The 17,375-nt window shown below is 38.4% G+C and overlaps 1 protein-coding gene and 1 pseudogene across 1 annotated transcript; both read right to left on the bottom strand.

Annotated features, from left to right (window-relative positions):
• Positions 1-406: 406 nt before the first annotated feature.
• dhdh.2 (dihydrodiol dehydrogenase, tandem duplicate 2) lies at positions 407-10,808 on the bottom strand. Its single transcript, XM_038700629.1, has 7 exons — positions 10,664-10,808; positions 3,747-3,858; positions 3,349-3,512; positions 1,928-2,180; positions 1,210-1,334; positions 852-1,002; positions 407-585 (listed from the first exon to the last, which is right to left on the bottom strand). Exons 1-7 carry the CDS (start codon positions 10,751-10,753, stop codon positions 476-478), a joined length of 1,005 nt encoding a protein of 334 aa, XP_038556557.1. The 5' UTR covers positions 10,754-10,808; the 3' UTR covers positions 407-475.
• A 3,216-nt stretch (positions 10,809-14,024) lies between these two features.
• On the bottom strand, positions 14,025-16,194 carry LOC119890651 (annotated as a pseudogene).
• Between the last annotated feature and the right edge of the window lie 1,181 nt (positions 16,195-17,375).

Genomic DNA, 17,375 nt, shown 5'->3' with positions numbered 1-17,375 from the left:
TAAATAGTCTAAATGGAGCTCTTTCATCATCATTAATATAGTCCAGGTAATCCATTTTCCTCTATTGCTAAGGTCAATCTGGAGGCCAACATCAATTAATCTGAAATTAAACCTGCCTCTGGCCAGGTTTAGTTTAAGCCTTTACTTAAATCTAGACTAGTTCTAATCAGACTTTGTAATTCATGACTAGGGAAAGTCTGGGACTATTTTAAACCATGTCTGAGAAATCCAATTCCAGTTAGTCCGTCTTAACTCTCCATTTTAGTCTGGGACTAGGCTTAATCTCTGTCTGGGAAACTGCCCCTAAGAGTCTTAAAAAATAAGCTTTCTTTGTCCTCACAAAAGGTTAACCTGCTCCTCGCAGATAGTGTATCAATGTAAAGTCCAGTTCAATCATTAAGAACAATTTGGGATTCTCCATCATAAACTTGTTTTAATCAAAAACAGAAAGCCGATCTAGCGTCACGTTAACCATTTAATGGCAGTCCTGGCTGTACACCACCCCCACCTGCCTGCGAACCTCGTCCTCCACCTCAGCCAGCAGAAGAGAGTCAGCATGGGCCATAACTGCACTCTCCTTCAGCCCTACATGGGAAATCACACTATAAGAACATGCACAGTGCACTGTTGAGTCTGCATGTACAAACAGACCAAGTGGCCATTCGGATTTCAGTGTTTCTGACGCCACCTTGTGTTGAGTGTGCATAAGAAGTCTAACAATATGTATGAACATTCACTGATAATTAATCACCTACTCACTGATTATGCTCGTTTTAATTATTTTGTAAATGTCTTAATTATTTCCTGTTGTAATATAGATGCAAACTAAAATATGCTGAATGTCACAGTACCTTTGAGCAAACACTGTCGAACTTCCTCTGCTTCGTAACGCAACCCTGTACTGTTGAGGAAGTTAAGAGGCAAATAGGGTTCTGGCACCGGGTACTGAGTCTCCTTCCCATTCACCACCAATGATGTGGGGCACCACATATGATCAGGGACCTTAAAAACCAGTGACAGTATATTTTCACAACCATAACAGTAGATACACAATTACAGGATATACAGTAAATACACATTTAACTTCACACTTGATCTTTGTTCACCAATTAACCTTTAGGTTTAATTCAGCATGCAAATGCACATAGGAACTGCATTTCAGAGTAATCAAATTTAATTTGATTATGGGGCCCTGCTGTAATGACCTACCCTGATGGTTCCCTTTGTGCCTACAATAATGGCATCATTGGGCAGCTGCATACACGAAGAGCAAGTAAATACTGCCATCCTGTTCTTGGAGAACTTCAGAGTGACAACTACAGTCTCATCCACTCCTGCAACAACAAACAGTTATACAAATACATGATTCATACTTGATGAAGAGATAGTAAAACTATATACATGATCAGGCATTCTACTGTTTTTGAAGAAGACTATTGTATATAAGAATGCAGATAAAACACTATTGAATCATAACCTTTATTGTGCCAGTTAACACAAAAGAAATGAAGTGACAGAGATAAGAGAGGTCTTATCAGACAGAAACACTCCCTTGGTCAAAAGAATCTCAATTAAAACACAGTGGGAGTCACAGTGGCAAAAAACTTGACAAATTCCAACTTAAAAACTCTCATTTGTTATCATATGAGGTGCTGCAAACCAATATATATACAACTGAGGTCAGTGGGTAGCAAGTCAGACTGTTAAAAGAAAATAAAAAGACTGACACCGTGTGTTTGTTATTGTTTTGTTTTTTTTGGCAAAGATTCAGAGTAATAAAAATTAAGAATGAACCAGCTATTGCAATATTATACCCATAACTGTACACAGTATTATTGTGCAAGTGCAACATGTCTCCACATGCAAATGAGGGGACAGAGCTTCAGAAATCATAGCTATGAGACCCCACTGGTCTCTTTTACATTACCTGTCTCCATGCAGATCCCCATGGCCTGGATGCACTCTGGCTTCTCTCCATTATACACCATGCATATGAACTGCAGGCAGTAGATACCAATATCTAGCATTGCTCCTCCGCCCAGCTCCTTCTGCACCGATCTCGGTACATGTGCCAATGGCACGCCAAACTCTGATCTCACCATCTTCACCTCACCGATATCACCCTGGGTCAGCAGCCGTTTGATCTCCACTGAGGCCGGGAAGAATCGGGTCCACACAGCCTTAGAGCAAAGGACAAGAAGCATTTCATAAGGTTACATTTTAGGTGCTTGGCTCTTTTGGTAGTCACATTTCATTTTCAAGAACAAAATCATGATGAAACCATTTGTTTTCAAATGTCCGTTGCTGTATGACAAAACACAGATGATACCGAAGAAGTATTACTGGTATATGTATTCATCCAAGAATAATTTGGATGTCATATTTAGATTTTAAAATTATTATTAGGCCTATTTAAAAAATGCTGTATAAATTTTGCATAGATGAAACATATGATACACCCTGTTAATAATATGTAGTGAGACAGACACCTGTTTCTCACAGAAACAAGACTTAAATTAAAAGTAAAAGGTAAAGGTGACCTTGAGCGGCTAGATGTTCTGTACCACTGTGCCATCAGCTTTGCCACCAATGCCCCTTACAAAACCCATCACTGCAATCTATACTCCTCCACAGGCTGGCCATCCCTGCATACTAGACAAAATCATCACTGGCTCACTTTTATTTACAAACCCTCCTTGGTTTGACCCTACCTTACCTGAAAGACCTACTACTACACTCCTACTACGTATATAATACGAGGTCATTTAATTTTATTTAAACTTTTTAACTAAAAGTTCCAAAAATCAATTCTTTCAAGAACAAAATCATGGGCATCTCCAAAGACACATGTAAGTGTGTCCTTCACAAGCAAGAATAATTAATTATTTATTAATTGTTTCTAGGTCTGTTAAAAATAACAAAAAAAAGCTGTCTGTTGACCTGTATTGTTTATACCCTCACTGTATCGGTACTTTCTCTTGTTCTCTTTTTAATGTTTTACCTCTGTATGATATTGCTTTGTCAGTTAGTTAACACTAAATGTTGTCTGTCTAAACTTGTATCCATTCCCCACCTACCCTCAAGAGGCTACTCCCCTCTTCCCATGCCATCCTTGCAAATAAGAAGTTTTTCTTAAGTGTCCTGCCTGGTTAAATAAAGGTTTAATAAAAAACAGTATTCACATAGCCTAACAATGCTGCAATATTTTGCTGTCACTTTTTTCACTGAGTAACAGATAATGCTGTAACTGCACTTTCAGGCTCAAGGATGATTTTTCAGGTGAAAAGTAGAGAAAGTACAGCTATGAAGAGAATTTTTTTTTTATTTTTTGGTCTGCTCCATCCGTACCTCCATGAAGAAGACGTCATTCATCTTGGCAGACGCCAGGATCTCCTGTGCCTCCTTGGCGTTCATGGCCAAGGGCTTCTCACACAGCACGTTCTTCTTGGCATTGGTAAAGAGCAGACAAGTGCTCAGGTGATAGGGGTGGATAACTCCAACATACACTACATCTGTGCACACATCCACACACAAACCAGAGACCTAACTGTAAAAGAGAGATTATTCTGGCCATCAAAATTATTTTAACAGAGAAATACCAACTGCAAATGAAAACAGTTGCTAAAATAGAATATATGTTTGGGGTTGGCTGCATTGTAAGTTTCAGCTCTGGCTGAAGTGTCCTGAGGCAGCAGATCCCTCACATCTGGGGCTCAAGGTCTGACCCAGACCTGATAGAAACTCACCTATGTCTGGATCTCTGGCCAGCTCCTCATAGCTGCCATATGCTCGTAAGATGCTGTGCTTTTTGGCAAACCCCTGTGCATCCTCTAAATTGCGAGCTGCCACAGCCACAACCTGTGAATACAGTTTCAAAACATTATTTACTGAGACCCGGTCCGTGTACATTCTGATAGTTTGTTTTTTCGTTTGAACCACAAAACAAACAAACGAGAAAACCACTTTTTTTTTGGTTGTCATTTCAAACCAAAGACGAATACTGGAAAAAGAGCCGTTCTCCCGTTTTTAGTTTCTGAATCGAAAAACGAAATTATGACTAAACCAAATTCAAATAATGGTCCGATTGTGGTTTTTTTAAAGTCCTATTTTTATTTCTCCGTTTGAAAATAGACGTTAAGAAAAGAGAGACAGGTGGGCCAAGTGATCCGGAAGTAAGAGTACAGGTGCTGGTCATATAATATAAATAAAATAAAAAGAATATCATCAAAAAGTTGATTTAATTCAGTAATTCCATTCAAAAAGTGAAACTTATATATTATATTCATTCATTACACACAGACTGATATATTTCAAATGTTTATTTCATGATGATGATTAAAACTGACAACTGATGAAAATCCCAAATTCAACATCTTGAAAATTAGAATATTACTTAGAACCAATACAAAAAAGTATTTTTTAACAACTGAAAAGTATGAGCATGAAAAGTATGAGCATGTACAGCACTCAATACTTTTTTTTTTAAACTTTCTTTTATTAATAGAAAATACAGAACAAAACTCTACAAAAACGCTACAGGCTTATACATTCACACTCACATTCACACCCTAAAAATATAAAATATACAGAGAAAGGAAAGACTACATGGTTTCATATAATTATAATACATATAAAATATTATTGCATTTTTTGTTATATTCATCTAATTGATTGTTGCTTTCTGCTATTATCTTTTCTAAAAGAAGATGAGACCTTATAACATTCTTAAAGTGACTTAAACACAGGCTTGGTGATACTTTTATTTTAAAAATAAACATTTTCCCTATTAATAAAATGGAATTTAACACAATTAAAAAACTACCTGAAAAATTACAATAGTTTGTGGTGTTATGGTAAGTTCTATTCCAGCCGTCCTTAACCAGACTTGGACACCTGACCAGAATTTATATACCAATGGACAAAAGTAATATAATTTCCATAGGTCTTCCTCTTTTTCCTCACAGAATCTGCAATGTGGATTATTTTCAATGTGAAGGAAATATAAAAATTTTTCAGTTGCAATTATCTTGTAAAAAAATTTTAGTTGGAATATTCTTGAATATGAATCTACTGTAGTGTTATAAATTGATCTAATGTACTCTTTCCATGGGATTGGTGCATTGATTTCATCTTCCCAGTATTGGCAGATTTTGTGACGAAAAAGTGCAGAACCTGCAGAATATGACTTCCAATTATAAATTCTTTTAATTGGTTCTGAAATATTTCTTTAATATGTAATGATTTTAATTGAAAAAATGGAAATAAATCTGAACCAAAGAAAGAAAAGGATGTATATAATCTTTTACTGGTGAGCCATTGCCTGTGATGATATATTTTAGTAACCAAAAAGCTTTTAAAGAACCGTTCATTGCTTGGAAAATTTTTAAATTTAATCCACCATTTTCATATGAATTGTATAGATATTGTCTCTTAATTTTATCCGGTTTACTATTCCATAAAAATTTTTTGTTCAAAGCATTTAACAAAAGAAGTGTCAGGAGAGTCATTATTAAACAAATTGGGGGATTACCAATGAATTAATCAATGTGACCTTTCCTTGTAATGTAAGTGAACTGCTCCTCCATGGCTGTAAAATTCTATCTACTTTTTGCATTTTTTGTCATAGTTGTATTTAACAATATTTTTAAAATTATCTGGTATGTGAATACCTAAAATGTCTACAGAACCGTTTGTCCATCTAATTGGAGCAGAACAACTTAAATTAAAATCTGTACCATTTATCGGCCCTATTCTCAATATTTGGCACTTCTCAAAATTTGGTTTCAAACCTGATATTTTGGAAAACATATTTAGATCTGTGATCAAGGATTCCAAAGTAGATTGTTTTGGTTGTATAAGAAAGGTTGCATCATCAGCATACATTGTAAGTTTTGTCTCTATACCATTTGGCTTCAAACCCATAATATCTGTATTCTTTCTAATTTTAATTGCTAATATTTCAATACATATCAGGAACAAATACAGTGACAATGGACACCCCTGGCGAACCCCTTGTGTTAGGGGAAATCCAGTAGATAAATACCCATTATTTATGACTCTACTGATATTGTGTTTATAGAGTGTCTCAAACCATTTGATAAAATTCTCTCCCAAATTAAAATAACAAAGACATTTCTTAATGAACTCCCATCTAACTTTGTCAAAGGCCTTTTCAAAATCTGCTATAAATAGTAATCCTCACTCAATACTTAGTTGGAGCTCCTTTTGCCTGAATTACTGCAGCAATGTCGCGTGGCATGGAGTCGATCAGTCTGTGGCACTGCTCAGGTGTTATGAGAGCCCAGGTTGCTCTGATAGTGGCCTTCAACTCTTCTGCATTGTTGGGTCTGGCGTATCACATCTTCCTCTTCCCCATAGATTTTCTATAGGGTTAAGGTCAGGCGAGTTTGCTGGCCAATTAAGAACAGGGATACCAGGTCCTTAAACCAGGTACTGGTAGCTTTGGCACTGTGTGCAGCTGCCAAGTCCTGTTGGAAAATGAAATCTGCATCTCCATAAAGTTGGTCAGCTGCAGGAAGCATGTGCTCTAAACTTCCTGGTAGGCGGCTGCGTTGACCTTGGACCTCAGAAAACTCAGTGGACCAACACCAGCAGGTGACATGGCACCCCAAACTATCACTGACTGTGGAAACTTTACACTGGCCTCTCCTCTCTTACTCCAGACTCTGGGACCTTGATTTCCAAAGGAAATGCAAAATTTACTTTCATCAGAGAACATAACTTTGGACCACTCAGCAGCAGTCCAGTCCTTTTTGTCTTTAGCCCAGGCGAGACACTTCTGACGCTGTGTCTTGTTCAAGAGTGGCTTGACACAAGGAATACGACAGCTGAAACCCATGTCTTGCATACGTCTGTGCGTGGTGGTTCTTGAAGCACTGACTCCAGCTGCAGTCCACTCTTTGTGAATCTCCCCCACATTTTTGAATGGATTTTGTTTCACAATCCTCTCCAGGGTGCGGTTATCCCTATTGCTTGTACACTTTTATACTACATATTTTCCTTCCCTTCGTCTCTCTATTAATGTGCTTGGACACAGAGCTCTGTGAACAGCCAGCCTCTTTAGCAATGACCTTTTGTGTCTTGCCCTCCTTGTGCAAGGTGTCGATGGTCGTCTTTTGACTGACTGAGAGACCATTTAAAGGCCTTTGCAGGTGTTTTGAGTTAATTAGCTGATTAGATTGTGGCACCAGGTGTCTTCAAAATTGAACCTTTTCACAATATTCAAATTTTCTGAGATACTGATTTTGGGGTTTTCATTAGTTGTCAGTTATAAACATCAAAATTAAAAGGAATGAACACTTGAAATATATCAGTCTGTGTGGAACGAATGTATACATTATACATATTTCACTTTTTGAATGGAATTACTGAAATAAATCAACTTTTTGATGATATTCTAATTATATGACCAGCACCTGTACAGATATTAAAATAAAAGCCAAGCTTGTAAAACGGTCAGATCTGTAACATTATGCAGCACTAACGTTATACCAGGGTGATGTTAGATGATAATAAATAAATAAATAAACCTGGACCGAGAGAAATTCGTTAGCAATATTATGATTACATGCACTATAATATTGTGCATTTATTCATGTAAACAGCAGTCAGGAGTCAAGTGCATTGTTTGGTGCAGTACAGTTGGTAGGCTAATATAGGTTAACCTAAGAAATTATTGTGTGTGCAGAGTTGTTACTGTCATCGCTATATTTTTAATATTAAATTTATATTTAATGTGGTTTCCACTGTAATGAACTAAGCTGTTTCCCCTTTCTATCAGCAGGTGGCAGTATTTAAATGAAGGCCTGTACTGTGTCTTTATTAAACGTTTTGAATCCAGATTACTGATATAGATGGATTTATTGTTGTTCATTTCATTTGGTTTGCCTCCCTCTAGCCTAGTTATCATCTTCATCATTCACCCTCAGCCCAGAGTTAAACCTGCATGCCCTTCTGCTCTAACCTGGTTCTAACACTGCTGTCAGCTTCTCAGCAGCTCTGACAACAAACTCACATCAGAAATGTCCTGTGTGTCATGCAAGTGAAGAGAATCCATACAAGTTTTTCCATACAACATTTATCTTATGAGGTTCTCAAGAGCAGCAGGCCTGTACAAAGTCCAAAAACATAATGAAATTATAAAAGAAAAGGCTGCCAATGCTGAGAATGTCTTCTCAGGGCGCAAAAAACTATTATAGAGCACAACCATGGCATGTGGCCTTCTTAATTCTTCTTAATTTCTAATGGTGTCCCTCAAAGTGTTGACCACAGACTCCACACCTGTTATTGAAAGAAATGCTGACCACCCAGTGTTCACCTGATCAACAATTAGGGCCACAGTGCTGACTTTGTAGGTGCGGGCATACTGTACTTGCTGAGGCTCAGGAGGTCTTATGGCCGGCAGCTTTTCTGCACAGTTAGCTTCAACTTTTAAAGGTTTTCCTCATCTAGGCCTATGTGTTTTTTGAATAATATATACATAAATGCCAATTTGTCATAGGGTTAGGAGCTGTTCTCATAAAACATAGGAGGGAGGAACTGCTTGGTCAGGTCAAAGTTCAACTAAAAAGCCAAAGTAGTCTTTTTTTTAATTTTAACTTTGTTTTTTGTTTGTATTTATTAGCATACAGTTGTACAATATCAGCCAGAACATTTTAAATGTGGCCTCAGAGGCCTGACTGATGTCCTGAGAAGACATTCTCAGCGTTGACAGCCTGTTTTTAATAATGTAATTATGTTTTTGGACTTTCTTTTGAGGAACTCGTAAAATGTTCTTACCTCATGGCTTCACAGTCAAGGTTCTGCAGCCATAGATTGTACATTCATGCCTTTGAAAGCATGTATGTGCTATATATGTTGGATAAATGTTGTATGGAAAGACTTGTATGGATTCTCTTCTTGCATGACACAATGGGAGTGTTATATGCTATACACACTGGAATGTGTATGGAGAAGAAAGATTCACACAGTATATAGCACACTGGTAAATCATTCTTTTGGCCAGATGGTGACATTAGGACATTTCTGATGTGAGTTTGTTGTCAGAGCTGCTGAGAAGCTGACAGCAGTGTTAGAACCAGGTTAGAGCAGAACGGCATGCAGGTTTAACTCTGGGCTGAGGGTGAATGATGAAGATGATAACTAAGCTGCAAATAAAACATAAATGTCACAAACCAAATGAAATGAACAACAATATATCCATCTATATCAGTAATCTGGATTCAAAACGTTTAATAAAGACACAGTACAGGCCTTCATTTAATTCCTGCCACCTGCTGGTAGAAAGGGGGAACAGCTTGGTTCATTACGGTGGAAACCACATTAAATATAAATTTAATATTAAAATATAGCGCTGACAGTAACAACTCTGCACACACAATAATTTCTTAGGTTAACCTATATTAGCCTACCAACTGTACTGCACCAAACAATGTGTTTTAAAAACGTGACTCTTGCTGTTTACATGAATAAATGCACAATATTATAGTGCATGCAATCAACTGCTGTTGCTAACGTATTTCTCTCGGTCCAGGTGTATTTATTTATTTATTTAATATCACCAAACATCACCCTGGTATAACGTTAGTGCTGCATAATGCTACAGATCCGACCGTTCTAAAAGATTGGCTTTTATTTTAATATACTCTTACTTCCGGGTCACCTGGCTCACCGGTGTTTCTTTTCTTAGCGTCTATCTTCAAACAGAAAATGAAAATAGGAATTTCAAAAAAACAAAATCGGACCATTATTTGAATTTGGTTTAGTCGTTTTTCGTTTTTGGATTCAGAAACTAAAAACGGGAGAACGGCTCTTTTTTCCCGTTTCTTCGTTTTTGGTTTGATACGACAAACGAAAAAAAGGTGGTTTTCTCGTTTATTCGTTTATTGGTTCAAACGAAAAAACAAACTATCATAACGTACACGGACCACCAAACCTTAATTAATGACCCCAAGTTACAACCTAATCCTGGCTGAAGGCTGATGGGCTAACTACTGACATTTCTTTGTCCCAATGTATTCTCAAAATTGCCATATATAATTTTCTGCATAATGTTACCTCTGCTTTTCTCAGTGTTTTGTGACGGGATAGAATTGCAAAATAATTTAATTGGCACTTTCTTACTGTCTCCCATATTCAGTTTGGAAAGTCAGTAAATATCTTCTGTGCTCCACTGTTCTTGTTCTAAACATTGGATAAAAGCGTATTATCTGAAGATGTAGTTTCCATCTGTTCTGGTTTCAAGCCTGAATTTAATCACTGCTGCAATCAAATTAAAAAAGCGTACCGTAATTCTTTGGTTACAGACTGCAAAAATAAGTGATGCCTATTTGTTGCGTGTTTTACGGTAAAAACTCTACGTATGCCATATATACGAAATGCTGCAGACTTGTATTTTATGTATGTATTTAAAGTCACTCACGTCCGCTGTCAGTGGCGTTTAGCTCGTTAAAACTACAGGTTGCAAATCTACAACATGTCTTTACAACCTGGTGTTTAACAGTGTGAATTTAACAATCGTCACAAACAACAGATACACCGGTCACACAGCCTGCACAGAGCGAGAATCGTTGCGGAAGCCAGACGAGACCTCTTGCACTTGATATAAGTGGTTGTATTTGTGTCAACACATCTACTCTGATACCTGATGGTCTTCAGGAGGAAGAGTTTTCAGGGCCACAGTGAAGTCATGACTGATCTTCCCCGCGCTACAGATTCCCCACCTGGTTGCCATATTGGACAGTAAACTGCCAGATTGAGTCGATATCAACAGTGGCAGTTCGCCGCCACGAGGTGGAGACACAGTATTAATTTTGACTGCGTGACCTTGCACAAAAATAGAAAGTGTTACCTCCAGATAGCGATCATACGACACCTGAATAAAGAAATCTGTTTTGTTTGTCTTTCATTATTTCATCTCTTTTTGCTTCCCTATACATAAAAGGCCACTTTTATTATTTTTATTCTTATTGTTTACATTTTAATGTATTATTTAATTTACTATTTACCATTTGACTATTTAACTACCTTATTGTTTATTCTACTGACTAATAAGGAAAATTGTTCTGTATCATGCTTCACTTTTATTTATTAATAAACAGCAATAATAATAATAATAATAGTAATTTCAGAAATTATAATAATAATAATTAATAAGTACATGTATTTATAGTAATAGCTAAGTATCTATCATCAATCTTTATATAATAATAATAATAATAATGATAATAATAGATATTTTCACTCCTCACGGCATCTCTTGTACTACTTTTCAGGATGGGATTGTTTTTTTCACATAATCACCAAGAGTGGTCTGAGGTCAGCCACAAAACAGCCAGCCCTCTTTGGAGTTGACATGTACAGGGACATTTCATTTTGTTAGTGCTATTTATTACGTCATTGCTTAAGGCTGAATGGTCCATTAATTTTAATGTATTTATTATATGAGTAAATGTAACAGGCTGTGGCACAGATACAGCACAAAATGTAGGATTTAATCTTCCTCACAAATTATTTTGTTCTTCTTGAATACATTTCTTCAGCACTTCAGCATTATTCATTTACCAACCAAAACAGTGGGCATAATGACTGCATCCTGTATCATTGAGATGTCCTTCACTATTTAGGAGTCCTTTGAGCCCAAAAGGTTGGGAACAAGTATGAAATGAGTCATGCTCTTTGCAGACTCATGAAGGCATTTCCCTGTCCTAACCTTGAAAAGCAGACAGTGCAACCTATTTTTGTAGGAGAACATGAGTCTATTAGTACACGACTGAAGGGGTCAGACATGACAGAACACTTTGATTCAAATGTGCCACTCGAAGTCTCTTCTCCTCTCCAGTGGATGATATTTGAAGTGAAAAAAGGCTTTCACAATCAGTCCTTTATTGGCTTCATCAATCATACACCTCACAGTGACAGCTGGGTTTGTCTTTAAAGGCCTAGGACTTGATTACAGTATGGTTACACAGCATGGTTGCTGTATTTGTTTGTGATTATTCTGGTTTAATACATGTTTTAAACAGGTTGTTTGTTTTTTTTAAATGACAGTGATTGCCACATACTGTTTTATAAGGACCTACAAGGTGTTTACATGGTGAATCTGAGACAGAATGGCAATATTTGGAGCTCTAATGATGAATATAAGATGCAAAACAATATGAAGAACAAACAGTAATAAATACACCCAAGATGTACATGTTCCATTAATTTGCCGATTGCATCTTTAATTCAGTGGCAGCTATGTTATCCGAGTCACATTTGCCTACGTGACACTGCATCTGCTCAGGCTTTGTCACACAGTGCCATGAATGATCTGCTTATACCAAAGATCCAAAGCCTGCCACGAGCAGTTCCCCCTGTTCCATCTGAGTAGGTTTAGGTCAGGTGAAACAGCCCGGCTTTGGAGTGATGTCATCGGCTGTCCTGGCTGAAGGCAACTCCCACCTGTTTTTTGATTTCATCCACGGTCTCTGTCAGCAAGACAGAGCCTGCCAGAGGCATCCGTGGGCTTTCCTTAAGTGCTGAGGTGGTTACCAGACGAGGAGGAGTTTAACAAAATTAGACAGACTGAATCACATGTCTGTTATAACCTCAGTTAAATTATGCACATATTCACGATGAAGCATAAATTATGTCAAAGCAGGGATGTAAAGATTATGTAAATAAATAGAGGAGGCAAAACCAATTGGAATGTAATACTGTATTATGTAGAGGACATCCCAAGGACTGATAACAGCATTGATTCTGAATCTATCTGATCAGTGCATTTGTGTATTCATCTAAATTCACATGAGACACTCTGGGAAAGCAAATGTTTCACTGAATTGCAGACTCACCTTACCTTTGAAATGGTGATTTGGGCTGTTCATACATGACTTTCCTTTTATCATAACCTACCTTTAAGCAGGCAAGCCTCACTTCCTCTGCCTCAAAGTGAAGCCCAGTGCTGTTGGTGAAATTCAGAGGGAGGCAGGGTTCAGGCAGAGAGTGCTCAATCTCCTTGTCGTTCACCACGAGCGTGGTATAGGGCTGTGCATGGGGCCAAGAACCTGGAGAGTAACGAGGAAATGCGCTTTTGTGTTAATCCAATCACTCAGCTCATAAATCATCAAATGCAGTGGGTATTTGCCTGAATCCTTCAGTTTAATTAAACGTGAAAGTAATTTGCAGTCAACTCAGTTTTTTGCATGTCTCAATCATTTCTTAATTAAGTCAAATGTTCCTGTCCAAGACTAGAATAACATACGTTAATGGAGCTCGTAGTGCCACTGCTGACAGCATCGTTTGGAAGTTGAGCAGCAACTGAAAAGGTACAGAAGGTCATCCTGTTCCTCGAGAACTTCTTCACCAGAACCACTGACTCATCGACTCCTGACAAACATTTTAAAATGTAAATAATTGTAAAATTTGTGAGCAGCAAATTAATAAATACCAACAATACTGCTGTTGATATAATTTAAATTCCCTTTCAAGTTCCATTCAGTTCAGGCTTCGGGTCATGTTAATGCATTTTTATCAGCACACTTCAATTAGGTCAATCAGTTCAATTCTCTTCAGCTTTACGGGCATGGCTTTTTGATTAACACATGTACACTTGTTTGGTAAATTTATTAAATTGTAAAGGTGAGTAAAAGATAAGAAAATGCTCATTACATGTATGTGAAGGTCTTACATTGAAGGATATCTTGCAGCTATATATTCCCCTGCCGGTTTTACTGTATTACTGTATTCTCCACGGAGGATTTGGATTAGTCTGACATTTTAAAGATAAGTCTGGGATTTTCTGTGTGAAGAATTCTTCCCTGAGGTGTTTATGTTTTGGACAGTTCATAAAAAGTGATTTTCTGCCTAAGTTTCTTCTGTGTCACACTAGGGATTCTTATTTTCTTCTGTTTTGTTTATGGTGAGCAGTTTCAATAGCCAGATTGTGACCAGTGATGCATACTGTATGGTTAATGATACTAATTTACATCCCACTTCTGCTGCATTACCTGTGTGCTGAATCATACCTGAGTCAAGCAGTACCCCTGTGGCCTGGTTGGACTTTCTCCGTTGAACACCATCAGCACAAACTGCATACAGTACACTCCAATATCCAGCAGTGAGCCAACACCCAGATCGTTCTCCACCAAGCAGGGGATGTGGAGGTGAGTGGAACCAAAGATGGCCTTTACGAGCTTCAACTCCCCCACCAGCAGCCTGCACACCACAGCATGCACAGGTGGCCTCAGAAGGACTGAGCAGACAGCCTAGCACCACAGCAACAAACAGTATAAATAAAACAGTTTATACTGGAGTTTCACCTGTGCAGCAGTTTATTACCACAGCTCTCCACTTTCCTCCAACTCCCATGAGTACTACAGCAAATGTGCTGGTCAAACCATTACATGACAAAATGTTTCCTGTAGAGCTACCATGAGTCATAAATAATCCCATGACATTCAGGGTTTTTCTTCCTACATGAATCTCCTGTGTTAAAAAAATGTAATGGGATATGAATTGCTAACTTTAACACACGTAGACTGCAACAACTAGCAGTCACCTGTGGCAATAGTGTTTGTTACAGCTTAAAGCAATAGTAAGACATTTTGAGAAGTATGCTTATTTGCCTTCTTGCTGAGAATTGGATTAGAAGACCGATACCACCGTCTGCATGGTTTATACACAGCCACAACCAGCAGCAGGTTAGCATAGCTTAGTATAAAAACCCTAAACAGCTAGCCCTGTTCTGTCTGAAGGTATCATAATCTATCAACCAGCAACTCACTGATTAACATGTTAAATCTTGTTTGTTTTCCCTGCAAATACAACAAGATGCGGTTTTACGGGAGGGGTCTATGAGTGGACTATTTCTTGGCCAGCAGCAGTAACTTCCCTGAGTTTTTGTCATCACTGAGATGAATAAGAGATATAACATAACAAACGAGATATAACTTGTTAGTTAGTGAGCCTTATCGTTGTTGCTAAGACAATTTTTTTGTTTTCAGTTTTTATGCTAAGCTAAGCTAACACACTGCTAGCTGTAGCTTCAAATTTGCCGTAGACATGAGTATGTTATCTATATTCTCATCCAGTTCCCTGCAGGAAAGCAAATAAAGCTAAACATATTTCCCAAAATGTTGAATAATTTGTATAACAGCAAAATAAACAAAATATTTATTTATCTACATCTGATACATTTGCATTTCACAAGATACTAAACAGGACGATGAACATGTGATTATTACCTTCCAGTTTTCATCTATACTCTCTCTTTCATTTTTTTTGTTATGCTACCACCAAATCTGTTCTTGCAATGACCCCTACTGCCAGCAAGTGGCCCTTAGGAAAAGGTCTACATGAATGAATCCTTTCAACCTTACCTCCATCAGGATGACGTTGTTTTTCTTGGGTGTGGCGACGATGTCTTTCACTTGTCTGGAGTTCATAGCCTTGAGGAACAGCAGATGTACTCGGCAGTGCTCTGTGTGCAGCACTCCAAGGTGCACAATGTTTCCGAGGACACGGATGTTCCAGGTTCAGTGCGACGCCAATATGCCATTAGCTCTGCCTGTGCAGCCAGGCCGATCATAGCCCTTAACTCATACCTCCTCATAGCTGACGTAATCCTTAGGAACACCATGCTTTTGGCAGACTCCTCGGAACACTCCAAGCTCGATGCAATGACTACTATCTGCACAAAAGAGAGACAGACATACAGACACACACGTTCATCATAGAGTGGCTATGTCAGCATCATTCAGTGCAAGAGAGAGACATCCTGTGAGTCAATGAAGATATAGTGAGCTTGTTTGGATAGAGTACCTGGTGATCTCCACGAGGCAGAGTCTTCATGGCCACGTTGAAGTCTGCGTTGATCTTTCCCCGCACCACAGGGTCCCCATCCGGTTGCCATGTTGACTTGGATGGTAAGTGACAAATGAGCAGGGTGTTGCTTTAGTAAAGATCTGAGCTGCTGGCAAGTTGTGCCCTTGGGAAAGGTTGCACGTTCAGGGGAAGGAATGTACTAAACTGTCATCCCTTGAAGCCAACCGCATTAGCGAGAAGGCTCTACATTTATATGCTAGGGAGGCAGACTGTGTCACCTTCCTTCTGCTCCTACCCCGAAGTAGAGGGTGCAACGCACACACGTAAACACACACTGATGTGTTGTTGTGTTGTTGCTGACACAGGCCTTTCAGTCAGAGCTGAAGTGGTTTGTACCAGTTTCTAACAATCTGTAATGGTACTTTCAATGGGGCTTTCATTAACACGCTGAAAGGGGGCAAGAGCACAGTTTAATGTGCACAGGGCAAGTGCTCACCTTGCCCATAGATCAGCACTCTTCTCTTGTAATACAGGTCAAGTATTGGATCCAGGACTTACTTTGTTTCCCACTGAGAGAGGCACTGATTAGCCTGTGATGTTTTGACAGCCGCACAAAAACCAATGAGAAAACCACAGTCTTGTGGGGGTTGCTGGGATAAATAGATATGCTGAGTTCACAGAATTCTCACAGACCCCACAGCAGGGCAATTTCATTGACCAGTAAGCTGAGCCAGGATGACTATGGAAAAGCATCAGCTCAGTTGCCCTTGAGCTAAATATTATCTGTTTAGCCAGACAGGCGGTTGTGGAAAGTTCCTGCCTCATGCTGCCAGTAGAGGACACTGTGTTGTCAGCCGAGTTGACTTCCTCTCTCAAGCACTGAGGATTTAGCATGGCCCACTGTAAGGAATGATATAAAGGTTTGCAAAATCAGGTGAACCAAAAAGAAGATAGGTGCCCTTTGGAAAGTATCTGCTATAAGTAATTTAGAATTTGTTGATCAGTGTGTAAAAAAATATTTTCATGTCTGAATAATTACATTGACATGAAGTGTTCAAATTCTAAACATACTTTTATGCAGTAAAACTTAATGTAGATACATACCCATTTAATATTGCAATCAGTTCGACCTATATTCGAGTCATTATCTTGTCCAGTATGTCTTGAATATATATATTTTTTTCTCATTTCCTGCATGTACTATTTGGTGATTGGATTTACATCAGCAACATCTTCATTATAAAAGAAAAAGAATTTCATCAATGACTCCTCAGCTTCTTTCCTTTTGTATTCCACTTCCAAATGAATTCTGGGAGCTGTGTGCCGTTGTCATAACAACAAGGTGCCAGCTGGGCAATTTGTATGCAAATGGTATTGGGCTTGGCCTGATATCCCTGCCTATACCACAGGGCCTGGTTGCCATGGGAATGCCCACTTCCTCCTTGAGTAATTTTTACTTTTATTTTCTTTAAGGGGGGGGGGAGTCACAGCAGCATTTCTCTGGCAGGGCTTCACAGTGACATCATCACAGGTGTTAAGAAAAGAGG

The sequence above is a fragment of the Micropterus salmoides genome, unplaced genomic scaffold (genome assembly GCF_014851395.1).
Source record: "Micropterus salmoides isolate LMB-PRFRI ecotype aquatic unplaced genomic scaffold, ASM1485139v1 Ms_hic_scaffold_6, whole genome shotgun sequence".
Classification (NCBI taxonomy): Eukaryota; Metazoa; Chordata; class Actinopteri; order Centrarchiformes; family Centrarchidae; genus Micropterus; species Micropterus salmoides.
Note: the sequence above shows the minus strand (reverse complement) of the source record. Positions and strands in the feature narration are given on the sequence as shown.